The 19,781-nt window shown below is 43.7% G+C and overlaps 1 protein-coding gene across 1 annotated transcript; it reads right to left on the bottom strand.

Moving 5' to 3' along the window:
• Positions 1-1,664: 1,664 nt before the first annotated feature.
• Positions 1,665-13,660, bottom strand: ARL5A (ARF like GTPase 5A). The gene is made up of 6 exons (XM_074145038.1): positions 13,361-13,660; positions 11,347-11,407; positions 8,166-8,313; positions 6,971-7,054; positions 4,294-4,445; positions 1,665-3,796 (listed from the first exon to the last, which is right to left on the bottom strand). The coding sequence occupies exons 1-6, from the start codon at positions 13,404-13,406 to the stop codon at positions 3,748-3,750; spliced, it is 540 nt and encodes a 179-aa protein (XP_074001139.1). The 5' UTR covers positions 13,407-13,660; the 3' UTR covers positions 1,665-3,747.
• Positions 13,661-19,781: the final 6,121 nt, after the last annotated feature.

Here is a 19,781-nt window from a genome sequence, read left to right as displayed (position 1 = left end):
ACAAACAAACAAACAAACAAAAAAGAATAAAAAAAGAATCTAGCTAGATCCCTCTTCACATTTTCCAAGTTCTACATCCCACCTTTCCTCCCAATTAAAGAGCCCGCGGAGCTTTCAGATGAGAGGGGCAGCGCGTTGTGGAGCTGATTTACCAAGTTTATTATTTGCCAAACCAAGAGAAACATTTGAAGTATTAGATTATTGAGACGTGAGTTACTGCTGTATTCTTTTTGCCCGTAAAATGGCATTCTGCAGCATCAACTTAATAACCGTTTTTAAAGACCTCCTCCCTTTTTCTGTAGAAGTATCCTAAGAATAAATTTCACGAAGAACAAAGGCAAAGTGATCTCCAGCTTTAGCCGAAAGCCGACACAACAGACGGAGGGAGAAAACACAAAAGCAATACAAATCCAGGTCATGACTCATGTTAAAGACAATCACTTCCGAACAATACCGAGAGAGGCCGAGAGCAGCATCGAGGCAGAGTTCACTTGCTTTCCTAGGGACAGAGCTGTGGGAAAAATCGCAAATAGTCCTACGGGGAAAAGACAAAAAGCTGGAAACGAGAAGCACGTACAAAAAGGGTTTGTGTGTTCAAGAGTTTGCTCTTCTCCTCCTCTACTATGGGGCTAAATTGAAAAACAGAAATTTCTAACATCAGGCAACGCGTGTGGAAAAGGCCCGTCACAACCACACTATCACGAGGGCACAGACTTGGCCGTTCCTCTAACCATCACCTCATTAAGACCTGAACCAACACTGCTTCTCAGGAAGAACCTTCGGGCAAAGTTTCCTACAACAACTTCCACTGCCGCCTCGGGATGAGGCCGTTCCGCTTCTGCTGTGCGGGGTGAGAATCTGGAATCCTCACCTCTGTTTACGAGGGGGTGACAAAGAGTTTCCCAACTACTGTAGACAGAAGTCACCCTTAGAGACTGCAGATCCAGCACTTAGGAGGAAGGTGTGTCTTCCTCTGATGCCTAAGCCCCCCCTCGGGGATCCTACGGGCAGGCGATGCGTCAGGAAGCGTTGGCCAACACCGAGTCCTTGCTACATCCGCCCTCTAAGATGCTACGAGATCCCAACACAGGTAGAGCAGACGACTCATCGTTACACGTGACACGACACACACCTTTTTTGCAGCCTGGTTAAGGCCGATCGCTCCCCGCCCAACACACCGACAAGGATTTACTCTTTGGGGCAGAAAAGCCATTGTTTCACCAGGCCGTGTCTGCGCCGACGGTTATCCCAGCTCCCTGCTGGCGTCTGTCCCACTTGGGAAACGAAGATGGAGCCAACCCCACAGTTGAGGCCACAGAAAGTGGAAGCAGCTGGGACATGGAGAGGGAAGAGGAGTAAACAGAAGATGTCTGGTTGCAACATCAGCCATCCCTGGAAAAACCACCCCACTTCCATTATACGGATGTCCCAAGTCCTAAAAAATTCCAGCGAAGGAGTAAGCAGCCAATTCCAGGGAGAAGCAGGTAGCCGAACACCCCTGTGGGATGTTTCCGTCATTAACACCAACAACTCCTCTCCTTAAAAAACAAAGAGAACCCCAGCACACACAACCTCAGGGCAAAGGGCCGCCGTATTTAACGGTTCTGAAGGAAACCATCTGAAAGGGATGAAGGGGGAGACATAAGACTCAAAAACCAAAGGCTCACGTTTATAAGCAAGGCTGCTGCTGCTTTTTTTTTTAAGACTAGAAAACGTACAATTCCATTTCATATGCGAGTGTGCACAGAGCTCGTTTCTCGAAAATACTGTCAGATAAACCGAGAAAGTCTTTGCATGAAATTGTTATTTCTTCAAACATGTATACATTTTGCAATACACCAGTTAAATACCGATACCTATGTGCATGCACTAGAAATATATGCATGTACACGTTAAAATGTTTAACAAAGACAGCAGATTCCCTAACCAGTGAGCATCATAAAGAGATACCAAAAATATATTAAAAAGTTAAATTCTTTACCTGCCTTTGTTAAATACAGACTTTTGAAATTGCCTCCCTTTCTTTTCCCCCCAGATTCACACCATGATCCCCGGAGAAGCAGGCGAACGGGAAGGCAGGTGCGCTGATGAGATTATCCCAGAACCAAAGAGAAGCACCTTAAAAAGTTCAAACTAAGCTTTTTTTCCTCTTCAAAATGTCTTTTCCGTCCTTACCAGACGTACAAGCCAAGAAAGGGAAGGACATTTTAAGCGAGGATTTATTTCATTTTGCTGTACTCCCCAAACATTCATCTCCAAGGGAAACGCCTCTGATGAAGGCTGCGTTCACCTCCCCGACACTGACGACGTTTCAAACCACCCAACTCATCCCACCGCAAAGCCTGGATCCTGGGAAACAAGGCAATTCCGAACAACGTCCATCCCGGTAGGTACCACAGGGAGAAAAGCCAATCACGTAGTGCTCTGACACTTCCTCACAACTCACCTGGGGGCCACGCAAAGGAGTTATATTTTTCAAGAAGTGCTGCCCCCCCCCGGAATTTCTGCGGGGCCACGATCCAGGGGGCACTGACAGCCTTTCAAGTAGTGTCATCTGGCCTGTTCCCCATCCCAGTTCCATCCACCGCGTATGACACATGTACATTTTTACACTAGCACAGAGAAGCCTGCCTTCCTCTGAAAAACACTTAGTAAAGAGCATGACTCGTTTTGTTAAGATTCCAGTGGGATTTTTAAACACTTTTGTGCCTCTTTGGTTAAGAATAAAAGAGATGATGTTTCTCCCTTTACGACAGCTAACGGTGCTTGTACCAGAGGTGACTCAGAAATGAAGAGCACTGCACAGAAAGGACAGCAGTACCACAGGACAGCGGGACACGAGCTTTTTGGGATCACCCAATCCAATGAGGACTACCATAAAGAAAAAAAAAATTTAAAAAAAAAAAAAATCTGTTTCATTTTCAAGTCTTTGGCAAATGTTTTACTGTTTGCCAACACTGCAATTTGAAGTTCAATCCGTACGGACCCCGATCCGTTACGGCACCCTCCCTAACTGAAAAATCACGTGAGAAACAAGCAACGGTCTGAAGAGAGAGCTTCCTTTATAAAGTTCTGGTGAGCCAAGTGTCTGATGGACGCTACAGCCATACGGGGAACCCAGGGGGAGAAGTTGTGACACGTTGGCCACGTCAAATGTTAGTACTGCTGCCAACATACTGATTCAGCTTTACACGCTGCTCTCAACAGATTGCAATTAACCTAAAATTGAGGTATAAATATACACAAATATGTACAGTACACATACAGGAAAATATTTTTGCATTTGTAACATCGGTAACCTTAAAAATACTGGAAAGTTGATATCTATGCCATTGATTTGTTTGCTAATTTACTGGAGTAATGAAGCCAACACCTTCAACTAGAGAGGACTACAATGGAATAATAAAACTCAGAATTAAAAGCTCCTTCCTCTCGCTTCAATCTTCACCACGCTCAAGGTCAGGCTGTTCCGAGCGGCTGTATCTTGAAAAGAAGGTTGATCACAGCTTTTAAACGCATCCTCAGAGGAAACCAAACAGGAAACCACACTGGAGCCTCAACTGCATCTTGCTTTTTGCTGAATGGTCTTAATTTATATACACGTACGTGTGTGTGTGCATCTATGTAGAAAACAAAGTTGAATTCAGTTCAGTATAAATACATCTAACCCATTAATTCTGCCACTGTGAAGGTAATCATGGGTACAGCTCGTTTCAAGCAATGTCTGTGCAAAGAGGTCATTAAAAATCATCTGATCTTAAGTCTTGACATCATCCATTCGAGTCCTTGGCACAGTCTGCAAACAAAAGAGATAATTTTTAAGGAATACATGCACTTCTCGGGATAACTTCATAGATCATTCCCTGGCACCAATTTAATTTCTTCCCAAGAACTCTGCAATTCTGACTGAAAGAATCATTTCCAGGAACAATTCACTCCGAGCACAGCATTTCATAGATCTTAACTCCAGGTGAGAGACTTCAGATCCCAGCACTTCAAGACATACACTGACGTTTTCTCTAATTATGATTATTCTTAATAAACCAGAAGGATTTTAGATCTTTCCCACCCTCACTAGGCCCAAATCATGCACAGTTTTATCAGTGAGGTGAGACTGTGGATTTGCTGTGAAAGTTGGTTTTCACACTGATCCCAAAAGTCAGCATGTTCTGAGCCCAAAAATCTTCAAGCTTAATTATTGACAGGGGAGGAATTGTGTTAAAACCAAACACCATGATAAAAATACCAAAAATAATCCAAGGCTCCCCTCCTAGAGACAAGAATGACTCTTACCCCTCTCCAGTTAGAGCACAGCACGCTTGAATGTGCCACTGGTGATCCTTAATTGAAGTCAGCTTCAGGAACTGAGATATTTCAGCTACTGTCATACACTCTTTAACATCCTGCTTGTTAGCAAAGATCAGCAAACCTGCTTTTTTTAAGTCCTAGGGAGAAAGAAGAAAAAAGAAGATGGATACAAATCAGCCCTCGGAGGCAAAAGATGTGATACCAGGCCAGAGAACCTTAAGTCCTAACAGAAAAAACTAAACTATGAAACACTGCAGGCTGATGGACCCAACTTCAGAAAATCTTTTGATCCAGCAGATCAAACCTCCAATTTTTGCCTGGGATGACCCATAAAACTACACATAACGCCACACACCTCTCTGACAGCCCAGGCCCCCGCTTTAGCTCCGACCTCCCAGGTCACCCCTGCCTGTGTATCCAAACCACTCCATTCCTCTGGCTTTTCCATAGACACCCCCCCCACTTTTATGTATTACCATACTGTTAAAACTGATTTTAGCCCCAAAGGAGTTGACTGTGCAGCAGTTCTTACACAGGGCAACCCCACCAGAATGTTTTAAGCACCAGTAAAACCCAGAAGTACGCTCTTCCCACGCTGCAGCCCTCGGCCAGGGAAGTCCCACCCATTGAGGAGCTTTAAGGCCACCACCGACAGCATAAAGCTACCTGCGGTAATATTTTATTTAAAGGATACACAGAAAATCACCACTTACGCTGCTTCGGCACCAAAGGATGGACATCTACACTAACAAGCACGTTGCAATAAACTTCTTTATGAGGCCTATGCAATATTTAAAACCTGAGTGCTAACAATTTAGAGAACAGCCACTCCAGGGGCAAGCTAATTTGATCTCAGGCTGCTTGGAATTACACTAGTACAGGCATGTATTATTGAAAATCTGTCCCTCTGAAAGTAAAAAGGTCTCCCCAGGAAGCCCAGACAACTCATTCACTTAAATGCCTACAAGGCACGCTAATTTTTACAAGCGGTAAAATTAATTCCCAAACGATCTTCTGGTCCAGCAAATAGCTAGAACTGACCTGGGCAACTCAATTTTGCCTTAACAAAAATTCAGTTGGACCGGTTTTCAAGGACTGCAAGGAAAAGCTATTCTAAATAAATATTTGACTTCCATATCAGCTTATATGTATTATTGTTCTCTTCAAACGGCACAGCATCTGGAGAGGTAGGAGAATATACTGAAAACATCCTGCTGTAAAACAATGGCCACATTTACTGTGAGACGGGATCTTTCGGAGCGCAGAAATAGTCTCCCAACGCGAAGCAAGGGCATTCATGCTGCTTGGGGTTCCAGACTTCCCTCATTTCAAAGTCAGCTCGTTAACAACTTCCGCATCTTCCTTTACACATTACGAGACAGAAGATGCAGATTTTGTTCAGTGACTGCAACAGACATCTCTGAAATTCTAAGTAGGAAAGCGGTAGACTCAATGGCAACAGTCCTCCCATGCCACATTTGACACTCCACCACTACCAAGAAAGCCAGCCCTACTTTATTAGAGTTTATTTTATTAAACACAATTTTAATTTAAATACCAAAAATTATAAATTCAAGACACTAGGAAAAACATTTGGTTTTTTCTCAAACGCTTCAGCTTACCATGACCGCTCAAAGGAAATACACAGGCAGCCATTGCCCTTCCTGCAGTCATCTGCTAAACAGTGGCTGCACTTTAAATATAGGTATAATATTTTGGGATATAATGCCATGAATTTTTTGCACATCTTTGTATTCTGACTCTTAAATTTGGAAGCTCATTGTCCTCGGTGTCATCTCATACAAACTGATCCAGTTTGCACGAAACTTGTCTTACGGGTCCCACCAGTAATCAAGCCTATATAAAAACGCCGTCAGTAAAAAGCAGGGCTGTGGTCCTGCGGCGCCGCCTGGATCAATTAAAAGTCTTTGGGACATCCAGGTCATGGAATAGGTGTTCCTTGGCTTTTACGGCAGTTCCAGTACTCCTGAATCAGACCCAGACAGCTCAGTTTTAGACCTGACACGGGGCTCAGTTTTAAAGAGGGTGATTACAAGCTGGCAAATTGTGCTTTCATTCTGTAATTCCAAATACAAATAGAATGACGGCTGTCGTAGCCACAGGCAGTCTGTTTCTTCAGTTTGATAGCTGGTTGCTATAAGACATTATTAAGGCTGTGAAAACAGAAAATGTCAAGCAACCACAAAGCTATCAAAAATAGTAATTAAGTTATTGGAGGAAACAATGCCTTTTTTCAAACGATCTCATTCAGCTATTAACATGGATTGAAGCGTAAAACACACAAAAGTCATTTATAGGTCCTAACTTCTGTTTCAGAGAGGCATTCAGAAGTTGAAAAGCTACTTTTGCAGGCGTTCTTTTTAGTAATTTGGTGTTAATTTACAGCTTTATTAGGAGCTTCACAAAAGATAGAAGCTCTAGCAGGAAGAAGTCAGATGTGAAACCTGCAGCTGGGAGAACAGGACTGGTGATGTTTGCCCTGGGCTTCACTGGGGAGGCCTCCCTCCATTCTGGTCTGTCTCCAGCCAGTGGGTGCGAGAGCTCTCACAAACAGCCTGCAAACCTGCTCCCCTTAACACCCATCATCCAGGTCTCACCCACAATAAATACTAAAAGAGAGACAAACACAGGGTCTACTCACCTCATGTGCTAACATTTTATACAGTTCTTCTTTAGTCACAGAAATCCTCTCTCTGTCTGTGCTGTCCACAACAACTATCACAAACTTTAAAAAGGTGAAAAGTTATTAGTAGTCAGACAACAAACTCTATCTTTCTGGCCACACGCTTGTCAGCAAATAATTTGTTGCAGCCTTAAATAGGTAAAATGTACCAGCCTCCTCCCCCTACTTCAAATACTAACATGCAAATAGGTATTTGCGAGGGATTCTAAAAAAAACCCATGAACTCCATACTTCAAGAGCACACATGCAGATACATGCCATAGCACCTTATAGGGCAGCACAGGAGAACTAAGTTAATTATTATAAAAAATAACTTTTTTTAAAAAACACCATTGATATCACATAGGAAACGGTGACTTAAATCATTATTTTAATCAAGTTCAGTGTATGTGCTGCAACTTCATCGGTAAAGAGCTCTTAAAATTCTTGGGGGTGCTTAAGTAAATTGATCATGGGAGCTTGCAAGACAGAAGTAAAGAAGTTCCTCCTCATGTTGAGATGGAATTTCCCGTGTTCCAGTTTGTGCCCGTTGCCCCTTGTCCTGTCCCCGGGCACCACTGAGAAGAGTCTGGCCCCATCCTCTTGCCACCTGCCCTTTAGCTCTTGCTCAGCATCGATGAGATCCCCTCTCAGTCTGCTCTTCTCCAGCTGAACAGCCCCAGGGCTCTCAGCCTTTCCTCAGCAGAGAGATGCTCCAGCCCCTTCATCATCTTCTACTGGACTCTCTCCAGCAGTTCCCTGTCCTTCTTGAACTGGGGAGCCCAGAACTGGACCCAGTGCTCCAGACGGGGCCTCCCCAGGGCAGAGCAGAGGGGGAAGATGACCTCCCTCCACCTGCTGGCCATGCTCTTTTTAATTCCCCCCAGGAGATCATCGGCCTTCTCGGCCACCAGGGCATGTTGCTGGCCCATGGGCAACTTGTTCTCCACCAGGACTCCCAAGTCGTTTTCCACCTGCTCTCCAGCAGGTCAGCCCCAAGCCTGTACCGGTGTGGGGGCTTATTCCTCCCCAGGTGCAGGACCCTACACTTGCCCTCGTTCAACTTCATTAGGTTCCTCTCCGCCCAACTCCCTCTCTCAGGTACGCTGTAATCCTGTCACCAGCAATGGCTACACCAGGACTTCCAGAAAAAAGGTCTTCAGTTCATTCTCACCTCGGTGTTTGTGTAGTAGGTGTTCCACGAAGACCGGAGAGACTCCTGCCCTCCAATATCCCACATCAGGAAGCGCGTGTTGTTGACCACTATCTCTTCCACGTTGCTCCCGATGGTGGGCGAGGTATGCACCACTTCGTTCATGGAGCTGCAGAGGGAAGAGAGCAGCTCGGTCAGACACCGCAGAAACCACCATCATCGAGCGTCTTGGGAGTCCAAACTGACCCACCGCTATAAAAACTACACTTCCTGCTCATTCTGAGGTAGAAAGCTTCGTGAGAGAATTATAGCAGGCAAACAGAGACAAGGTCTGATGGTAGAAGGGGAATAAAAATAAAAATAAATAAGAACAGCAACAAAAAAGGACTCAGTGAACTGTATAATAATCAAATTATAAAGCCAAGAGAGCATTCACGAAGAAAACTATATTGTAATTAATTAAATCATAAAGCTGAGAGAATATTTGCTTCAGAAGCTGTTTTAAGCAGTCAGCTTTTCTTTTTCCAGGCTGATTTTGGCACGCATGGGAGAGAGCAGTTGTTTGCTTCAAGAATGTGGTTAAGCCACAAGATTTCCAAGGTTGCAGAAAAACAACAAGTCAGCATCCAGCTCCAGCACACGCACTGCATCTCGCTCGCCTTCCAGTACAGGCCACGAAGAGCACACTTGCCTCACAACTCAGCTACTTTATGTCCAAACCTTCTTCTCTCTCCCCTCAGCGCAGTCCAATAACTCCACTTTTTGGAGACAAATGCACACATGAAGCATTTAAAGTATATTCTTTTAGAGATACTGAGTGCAACTTTGTTGTTAAGACCACCAGTTTCACTTCAATAGTGATAACCAAACTACTCTGGATACTCCTAAAGTTCAAATTATTTAAACTCTACTGTGTGGGAATATGCAAAAAAAAAAAATAATTAAAGGCAGCTTCAAGGAAAATGTTAACCATTTTCAAAGAACTTAATTATTTTTTCTTCTGGTAATCTTGATGTATTTTTTTTATTTTATATGAACAGTTTTTGAAGCTTCAGCAGAGCTTTTAGTTACAGTGTCAGCAATTTGAGAGTTGTGACAGTGCCGGAATATTTCCTGAAGAGGATAAAGAGAACTGAGGAGATAAAAGGATGGTCCAGTGCTCTCCAAAGGAATCCCAGTTACCCAGTGCCTCAGCAGCCTAACGAGATACCTTCTCACCCCACACATTTGAGGGCGACTGCAAAAGGCAAAGAGAAGGATGAGAAGAAAGAACAATAAAATCAAATTAAGGATAACAATGACATGATAAGATGCCTGTGGCTGATTTCATATTTAAAAAACAGATTTTAGCAGAGTTCTTTTAGTGGTTGGAAGGGACATATCACGAATCCCGTTCCCTTGGCTAAGCCCACAGCCCTTCACATTCAGGCTGCTGCCACCTCGCAGTTTGCAATACGATAGGTGGATTTTTCCCTCCTCCTCACCGAAAGAAGGTGAGCGTGAAGCTTAATGGCATTTCTAGACACCTGATCACAAAATCCTAGGGCTGCCTGAGGGGAGCGAAGGGTTCCGAGTACAAGATCGGGAAGAAACAAAGTGTCTGTGGAGCTGCCGTGATCTGTTAGAAGAATCACCTCTCCAGTGTCTGCTGTGACCCTCCATAGCCTCAAAGTAATGGCCAGAGCACCCACCAACACTAGCTGTCCTGCTAGTTATCTCTTGTGAAAAGAGTTAAACATATTAATTTATGCTCAGAACACTTATCTGTCACAAAGGAATGGTGAGAGAAAAAATGGGATATGCCCAGATGGAGGTAGGGCTTAAGGAGGAGGAACAGAGGACAGCACACGTACGGAGCTCCATCAAAGCAGCAACCGGGAAGGGGAATACAAGCAGAGAGAAGGGGAAGTCCTGCAGAGCTCAAACGGGTATAAAGGAAAAGGAGGCACATAGAGACCCACAAAAGGGAAAAGAAAACACTGAGACTGCAGAAATCAGAAGATGAGAAGAATCATGTCTGATGGAGGAAGTGGAATGTCTGTGGAGGAAGTGGAAAGACCCTGCCAGCATTAAAAGGCACTGAGGACGGCCCTCAGCTGCAGCAGTTACTAGTCTTAAAAAGTATTTTTCATTCTATTTATGCTTTTTAGAATCTCTCACTCTCGATTTAAATAACAACAACCACCTTCATCTTTTCACTTTCTCTGCAGAGCATTCTAGGACATAAGTGGCTGGAAATGCTGCACGAGTTTCATGTTTCAGAAAGGCAAAAGCAGATTATAATTTGACAAACCCCAAACGTTTTAAGAAAGCATATTTTAAGTGTAGGATTGGACCAGCGTGGCCAGATCTCTTAACAGGAATTATTTCCAATACTGAGCCAGGAATACTTCCTAATGCCAGACTATTTCACGTGAGAAATCACAAATCTGTTTCTCTTACAAAGAGACCTTGAGTCGCCTGTCCCACCTAGAGGCCTCTGAGTCGATGGACAAATTTGTACCTTTTTATCAAAACGCAGTCGAGGGCCAGAGATATGAAGCTCGTACAAGTTTCACGTAAACTGGCAGCAAGGTTAACGCGAGACAAAGACAAGTCAGTGCCACTGTTAAAGGCAGAAGATGCAGGACAGCGACCAGCGCCGGTGGCTCAAATAAAGCCCTGGCCAGGCAGCACGGGCTGCCACTAGCCCCAGACCTGAGCTGGCCAATGCTCAGCCTTCCTCTTCCATCCCCACCACAAAGGACATGGAAGCACACCTCGGCGTGCAGGAGATGAGTCGTGGCAGGGAGAGGTCCGGCTTCACTGCTTTGCCGCTCGCAGAACGATTTGTTTAGGATTTAGATGCTGCGGCGTGGGTCAGTTTAGCAGCGTCGCTCCTGTGGCTAAACCTCACTACGATCCTATTTTATGGAGCTGGCAAACAGCCGACACGGTGACACCAAAGGCAGTTGTGATTAAGTGGTAATAGCAAGATAATCTGATAAATAAAAGCCCCAAACAAAACCTTATTCATATACCAGGCAAAACACAGACCTTTCCAAACCCTAAACACACGCTTTCACCCACCGCCACCTGTACCGTTCAGTAATCTTCAGTGTAACGCCCTCCAAGTGAAAGAAAAAAAGCAGCAACGAGTCAGAGTAATATATACGATGCACACCTTGAAATACCTGCAACGTCATCCACCGTTCATACTTACAATTGATAAAGAATGGTCGTTTTTCCTGCATTATCCAGGCCGACAATGATTACTTTGTGCTCTGAAATAAAAATATCACTAGTAAGCCACATAGTTAACTTTGCTATCACGATAACAACTGTGTTATGAAACAAGGTTAGTGTTGGCATTTTGGACCGATTTCCTAAGCAAACACCGCCAAGCTCCAGGTGCCACATTTCCTGGGCCATAGGTAAGAGTTGGTTTGTCTGCAGAGGGGTACAAACCCCGCGGACTGCTCTGAGCAGGTAAGTGACTGTCAGTTTTCCCCCGTCTGCGCATCTACAGGAACAACTTCTGTGAGACTACGTGATGGTTTTTTCCTTCTCGCTAGAGCGATCTCAGGCTGGAAGCCTCTCCCAAGCTTCCACACGTTTTTTGCAGCTTGCAACAAGACTGTACTCTCTCTTCCCAGCTACAGCAGTTCTCCAGCACACACGCTCACACACACGTTAGGTGTTCGTTTCCAAGGCTGTACTTTTCTGACGGCCCGCAACATCCCCATCTCTTTGCAGAGAGTTGTTACAAACCCCAGCAGTGCTGATCTGCACCACAAGCAGGGCCATCCACCTGGCTCCCTCAGCGCCCTCTTTCTCCTTTGCAGCAGGTTGGGAACCCGGAGAAGAGATTCGCCTATGGATATTTTACAGTCTGCATTCACCCCATTTAGTTTTAGACGAACCAACGAGTGCTCCACAAAACTTCTCTGACACATATGCAAACACATCTTGGAGCTCAACGCCAGAATCAATTATTGTTTCTATTTAGCACCTTCTTTCCCATACAGCGCAAAAAATTGGACTGGAATCCTACAGCTGGTGTTGTCGAGCGCATTCGAATTTTTGATTTCCAGGAGGAGTCAGCGCTGCCTGCTCTCAGCGAAATTACGCAACTTTTAGTTGCACAAATAACCTTGGCTTCAACGGGACTATTCATGCAAGTAAAAGCTTTGTGAGAAGGGGCTTTCTTCCCCCCCCCCCCAAGTGGTCCACAAGGGCAACAAAAAGCCATTATAAGCCTGCCCAAGCTCCAGGCGGCCAGCGATCAATTCCTGCTGTTAGCAAAGTACACTCGCATTGACTCATGGCAGAGGAGAGAGGGAGGGGACAGGGGTCAGGTAAGTGGGGTTTCTTGGTCTTGATTTTATCAATATTGTGTGGTTTTGCAGAGTTGTCTTACGCACCGTCAAATACAAACTCCGGGTTTAATAACTTTGCATAACTGCACAATATTGTAAAAATATCTGCTTACCTGACCCCCCATAACTAGGAACTTTTGTTTCGGGCGGGATGTTGCCAGCATAGTGGATGTTAGGAAATCAGTTGGAACGGAAGGTCTGAGGTGGGGCTGGATGCTACAAGACAAAAATATTTTGTTGTGTTTGCACTAGGTGTTAATGGGCATTTAATTGGGACATTCAGCATGCATGTGCAAGAGCACTTCACTCAAAAAATCAAATTTAAAAGACATTATAAACACGGAGAAGAGCCTCAGCATGTGTTTTACAGTTAAAAGTTACAACTCTCATTAAAACCTCACTGTAAGGAGACAGGCGTTACAAATCTGAAGTTACTTCTAACATTTACTCCCCAAACAGCAGTTTTGCAGACGGGGGGGGGGCTCATCACTCCAGGCCATTAATAACCGGCAGGTGACAAGATGAGACTAGACCCTAACGACGCCACACAGCTCTAGTCCTTCGGCACACCTTAATAATTTAACATCCAACCTTTCAGGAAACGAGCTTTTCAGCGACTTGTGAGAAGGAAAAAATAAAGGTTAAACCCACCCCCCTTCCCCCCCCCGCAACTTTCCCGGCCGCAGCCTGTCCTCCCGGGCCCCTTCACCTCAAGGCTCGTAGCCTTGTAGCCCCGGTGGCCACCGCTGTGGCGGTGACCAGAGAGGGCCCCCCCCCCACCCCAGAAGGGCCGCCTCAGCCTGCCGGCCATCGCCCCTCAGGCCCCCCGCCACGCTCCCTCCTCCACCTCGCCCTCACCCTGATGGTTGAACAGCCTCCATATCCTGGTGAAGAGGATCCCCATCCTCAGCCGGGGCCCTCGCCGCCGCCTCCTCCTCCTCCTCCTCAAGCGCCGACCGAGGGCTTCTTCCCCCTTTCCCCGTCTCCTTTTCAGGGCCCGGCCCAGCTCCCGCTTCGCCGGCTGGGGCCTGGCCGCCTCACCTCAGGCTGGGACATCGCCGCCGGCTCCTTCTCGCCTCAGCCGGGGCCGCTTCTCTCGCCTCAGCGCGGGGGGGGGGGGGTGGGTGAAGAAGCCACCGGCTACACGGCGGCCACCGTAGGGACGGGGGAAGGCGGGGGCTGACGCGTCGCTGTGACGTAGAGCGGCGGCCGCCATTACGCGACGCCGCCTCAGCGAGCGGCCGCCGCCGCGAAGGCCGCGCTCGCCCCCTCAGGGGCGAGCGCGGCCTTCGCGGCGTCGGCCGCTCGCTTCAAACGCTTCCCCCTCCCTTCAACAAACACACTTTTAAAACGCTTTGTACTTTTTTTTTTTTTTTTTTCCCCCTCATTTATTGTATAAAAGTGAATTATAACGCAGGTTGAGGTGTTTCGTACATCTTAAGTTCCACAAAACTGAACCCATTGGAAAGGATGACACCCCTCGGCATGCAAGCCCGCCTTTTCTCTCTCTCTTTTTTTATTTTATTTTATTTAAATGAGTCCAGTCACAAAAATAACAACACTTTTGTTTGTTTTGGTTTGTTGTTTGTTTGTTTGTTTTTCTTCGAAAGCCACTACAAGCAGAGGGAGAGCAAAGCATGCAACACTGTACACGATTTGCATAGTATATTTTACCCGGCATGCCTCGTTAAAATGCTACACATACAGTATCTATAGGAGTAAAAACAAAAAAGGGGAGGGAATCAGCAGAAAAACCCACAAAATTTGTATTTTTTTCTTTATTTTTTATTCATTTTAGTAACACCTTCCCCAGCGTGACTGAACTGGCTCCCGCTGAGGTACCCGCCGCCAAGCCATCCATCGCCGGGAACCAGTTTGGGTGAGAAACGGGAGGTTTTGGTTTTTTTTTTTTTTTTTTTTTCGGGTGGGATCTGAGAAGCCCAAGGTCCGTGGCTGGCAGCGTGAACGACACGTTTTCATGGTTTTCACCCCCGCTATTTCTCTCGCCTGCATGAAATCCACGCTCCGCTCGATTCTCTCCCTACGCTGCTCTCGCACAACCCCGGCTTCCCTCTGAGAAGAGGATCGGGCGTATTCCACCTATAAACACACCTTGGGCCCAAGAACGCGTTCCTTAAGCTTACTTTCCTTCTAAATTTAATTTTTAAATCTCTTAACTTTAATTTCTCGGCAGTATCAATGGACATTTTGGGCGGACTCCTCCACACCTCGTAGGGTTTAACATTCTTCTCTCCCGCACCTCCCCGCCGGTCCCCCCCACACAGAAGCACGTAGCTCCGAAGCCCCCCCGCCCCCGAGCACTCATTTACGGGGGATATTTTAATTCCCGACCTTGGGCTACCCATGTATTCGTGGGGTATTCACCAGTCGAATGCCAGAATCTGTACATTGGCCAAAAATTAGAAGATGTGCATGTAATTTCAGCTCTGAGGAGGAAATTAGCAGAAATGAATGCAGTGGACTTTCTAATTTTAAAAGGTTCTTTTTTTTTTTTTTTTCTCATTAATTAGTATAGAAGGAATACAAGTTATTGAAAAATCAACCACATATGCAAAATGCGAGGCTTAGAGATAAACTGCTGAAGTGTCAGGCAGCAAGTTAAACTGATCAGAAATGCAATAAATCCATTGACGCTGGATCAAAATATCTACTTTTTTTTTTTTTTCAAAAATACAATGCCAAATGCAATAGTGGAATTACTGTAAATTTGTGCTATTACAAATGTCCTTCTTTTTCCTTGCTCTGCTTTTACATCGTTGGCAAAATATATTACTCTGTACTGTACAATATATTTTCTCGCTATATGGATCTTCTACTGCTTCTACAGAGTAGAATTAATATCAAAGGGGACTGTGGTGTTAAATTTAATTACACTTTGTTTTTTCAGGAAACAGGGATAAGGCATATATGATCATCAGTGTGCGACATTTATGGTCAGACCTTGCAAATGCTGGCTCTCGGAGAAGACAGTAATAAACGCGGTGTCCGGTAGTAGGTGTCTGTAGGATCTAGTCCACTGCCAAGAAATTTGAGGGGAAAAAGGCAAATTTACTAAACCAAGCCACTGCTACTCCCAGCTTCGGATGGATAAAGGGGATGACACACTTATTAACATTGTTAAATGATTTCTACCTTCTCCCAAAATTCTCTGTATGGATTCAACTCCAGTATTTCTCTTGACTTCTTAAATGGATTCCACAAGTGATGAAAGAGATCGCAACACAAATTTCAATACTGAGTAGCATTTCCAGCTCTTTCTCCAACTTAATGCCTTACATATATTTTACAACATAATTAAAATGTGCCTTTTATTTTTAAAGGCATACCTTTATTTTTCTATATAAAATAAATTGGACTTGAATAACGGCCTAGCAGAGGTTATTCAAATGATGACTCTTCAAATAATAGTCTCTCTTTCGGCATTAAAGATAGTGGGAACTTAATTCCCCCAAAGTTAAAATTGATTACATTACAGTATCTTCACTCCTGTTACTCTTTGTAGAACTACTCTTTCAGGATCACTGAAATCGGTTCAGGATCACTTAAATCATCAGCTACATATATGAGCTGACTATAACTGCGTGAACATATGGACAACAAACTTACGTATGTGCTAGCGGCTTTCTTCTTAGCAGTGCACAACTAAGAGACCAGACTAATAAGCCAGTAATATGCTTCATATTTTTTAAAAATGTATTAGTTCAGGGAGAGCAGACACAGTAGAGAACTTCATCTACATTAAATATAAAACATTAACATAATGACAAGAGCAGGCTGGATGGGGCTTTGAGCAACCTCGTCTAGTGGGAGGTGTCCCTGCCCAGGGCAGGGGGGTTGGAACTCGATGATCTTTAAGGTCTCTTCCAACTCTAACCATTCTATGATTCTATGATTCTTTGAAGGGCTGAGAGGTTAACAGCAACAAAATACATGACAGCAGAACACCATGTATCCAAACTTGTATTAAGCCCAGTTGGGGTAATGCAACCCAATTTTAAAATACAGATTTTTAGGAGCGAAACCAGATTTGTATCAATGGTATTTTACAAAATATGCATTTGATTATTTTTTTTCTTTTCTTTTGTGGTCTCCCAATTATTTTTGCTTTGAAGAAAATAAATACCATGTAATCAAGGACAGGCTTCAGAAGCACTGAACTTGGAAAACAAAATACAGCAGAGGATACATTTAATACGTTCCTAAAGAAAAAAATGACTCGTGAAAGCCCTAACTTACCCAAATCAGTGCGCTATAAAGTAATAGTATTAGCGAGTGTAAGTAATACTATCATAAGTAAAGTAATATTATTTTGAGAGTGGTAATGTCAGTAAAGACATGAGATCGGGGGACATTTCAGAGAAGTCTCCGCTATTGAGACCAAACTGAATTCGGAAGATTTGCCCTCAAACTGAACTTGAAGTTACGGGCCTATGCTCATCCAGGGGAACCACCCTCATCTCGTCATTCCTGCAGCTCCCTTTCCTCCTCTTTGTCAGCTTCACTCTCTGAAGTACATATTCAACATTATTTTAACAACAAGGAGCACAAAAGATCAAACCCTGAATGATTTCCATGGCAAGGTGGTTTTTCAGGATAAAATCTAGGTGTTTTCAGGATAAAATCTAGCTGTACCGCGCTATCAGTTCTCAGGCAGAGGAACTGATTTTTGCCAGGCCAACCTGTTTAGATAATGACCATCTAATTTGGCCCACTCTTGATGAACTCCTATTTGACACAGAACACTTCGGTTGCATCCCTTTAAACGTAATTTCATAATGTACTTGGAAAACGTCATCAGTTGTGAGTTGCACATCCCATGGGATCAGTGTTCCTCTATGGAACTGGTAAAAGAACCTGTAAGTCTGTTAAACGCAACTTGCCAAAGTATTTTAAATTAAGAGCTTAACAATTAATTGCCTTTAAAGTGGCTTCAGGATTTTTAAAATACTTTGTTAATTCTTTCACAAACATATGAATGCACTGACATATATTGTCTTTAGATATGAAGGTTGTTGTTATCACCTTTATTGGCTAAATTATCATTCATCCAAAAGTGTCCTAACGAAAAACTCAGATAACAACAGCAACAACAAAGAAAAAAGTTTTTATAAACATTTCTAAAAATTCTTTGTATAAGCCAGAGCTTAGGAACAGAACTCTGATCTTTAATAATATTTTAATAACAAGAAGAAATGGCGTGAGGACTGGAAAATTAGTCTTACTCGTATTCATTCCGGAATACATGAACTTCACAATTTTCTATAGCGCCGTTGCAGAAGAAATCACAATACAGCTGGCGAGCACTGCTGGAGTTCTAATACACACACTAGGAGTTAACGTGTCCTCATCAACATTGCAGCTTTTACTGCTTACCGTGTTGCCTAAAAATCATTTACTTTTTTAAAATAAAGAGTTCCCATAGCTTGTATCTAGAATAAATTAATCATCTATTAGCATACTCAGTGTATTTGTACTTAAAGATGTATCTATCTTCAAAGAATAAAAAAAAACCCAGCGAGGAGAGCTGCTGGATCACTTATAACTGATTTCTTCTATTACACGGGCAGTGGGAGAGGAGGGGAAACTAATTACATACAACAGTAAAGTAAACTTAAACCCACAGAATAAAGGAACTCGATGTGTTCATTCAAGACAATACGTGACTTCCCTCACAAGCTTGTTTTTATGAGAACAAACAAAGTAGTTTTGGCACTTCAGATGCTGCAGGTGATGGAATTTGTGCATATGTGTCGTGTAGGCCTTTCCCTTTACTAGCGTGACATGGAAGACTTCAAAACAAGGCTCCAAAAGGCTCTAGAAATAAATGACCTTTTTTCTTTTTTTTGTCTAGGAAATGATAAAGCAGTAACCTTGTTTACTAGAAAATATATGTAGATGCTTCGTAGCTACCTGCCATTAAAATGCAAATATCTTCAAGCAGTTAAATGATCTGATCCCTAATGCTACTACAGAATAAAGATAAAGAGCTGTCTAATCTAGGTTTATACATCTCAGTGCATCCTCTGCAATTAATACTTTAATGCACACAAACAAGAAACTTATTAAAGCTTATAGAAAAAAATGTTTTGCCTAACGCCTTCTTTCTCATGCAGGTATGTGTGCTGTACATGTAACAAAGATTTGTAAAAATTACTGGAGAATGCTCCACTGTGCTATAGCGGAAAATATTTGAGAAGGCAGCTGAAGCTACCGTTCCAGACCGGATCCTGCCGCGCTTTCTCAGCCTAAATGCCTTTTTCTTTTGGAATCTGCTGGCATCCAGCCCGAGAATATCCAACAGGATCAGGTCTGTCATATCCATTCTTCACTCTGTTACTCCAATGGATGCAGATATTCTCTTTTTTTTTTTTTTTTTTTTTTCCCTTGGTAACCGGCCCATTCGAATCATCTAGTGGTGCCTTTTAGGCAGTGAAGTTGTTTAAAAAATTAATTATGCATCCGCAGTCTTTTAGTGCTGCGAGAGATGTACATCGGTTTTGGCTGTACCAGATACGAGCTGAATTATTTTCCTCATTGTTAACATCAAGAAGATAACCAGACTCAACAGTGGTGGAAAATACCAGTGAATTTTTTGCTAACTGGTCCAGAAAGTAGAAGAAACCATAATATTCAGGAAATTCACTTAGTGCTACATGCTTTTACAGCCTCCTGTTAGCAGGCTTTGGGAAGGGAATAAGCAAATTGAAAAGTTTATGATCCTCATTTCTGAAAGAAATAGTTTTGACGTGAACCTGCATAAAAAGCTGCACGTTCAGCGTAGTCCTGTGGATTTTAGAGCACGCACGCAGCGGGGGATTTCGGGAGTCTCTGCTTAAAGACATGAGCGGGTTGTACAAAACGGTCAGTTATGGTCAATTTTTCAATCACATCGGATCTAAGGCTTCACTGATCGTGTAAGACAGAAGGTCCAATCACATAAATTTATCTGTTCAAAGAAACTGAAGACTCGGTAGGTGAAAAGCAGTGATTGCTAGGACATAAGGCAGCAATATCTCCAAAGATTTATCATAGATCTATCATAGATTTATCATAGATCGGAATCAAAAATGTCTGCTCTACCACTTTACTGTGAGCAGATTTTTTTCAAAATGCTCTACGACTTTACTGTGAGCAGATTTTTTTTTCTGATACTCCATTTTTATTGCAAGCTAATTCTGACCAATATGGTATTCTAAATATTCATCACTGAGGAATATTGAACCCTGCCCCTTTCCCGCAGATTTCCTCACTGGGATTT

This window comes from Numenius arquata, chromosome 3 (genome assembly GCF_964106895.1).
Source record: "Numenius arquata chromosome 3, bNumArq3.hap1.1, whole genome shotgun sequence".
Lineage (NCBI taxonomy): Eukaryota > Metazoa > Chordata > Aves > Charadriiformes > Scolopacidae > Numenius > Numenius arquata.
The sequence above is the reverse complement of the archived record's forward strand: the minus strand, read 5'-3'. Positions and strand labels throughout refer to the sequence as shown.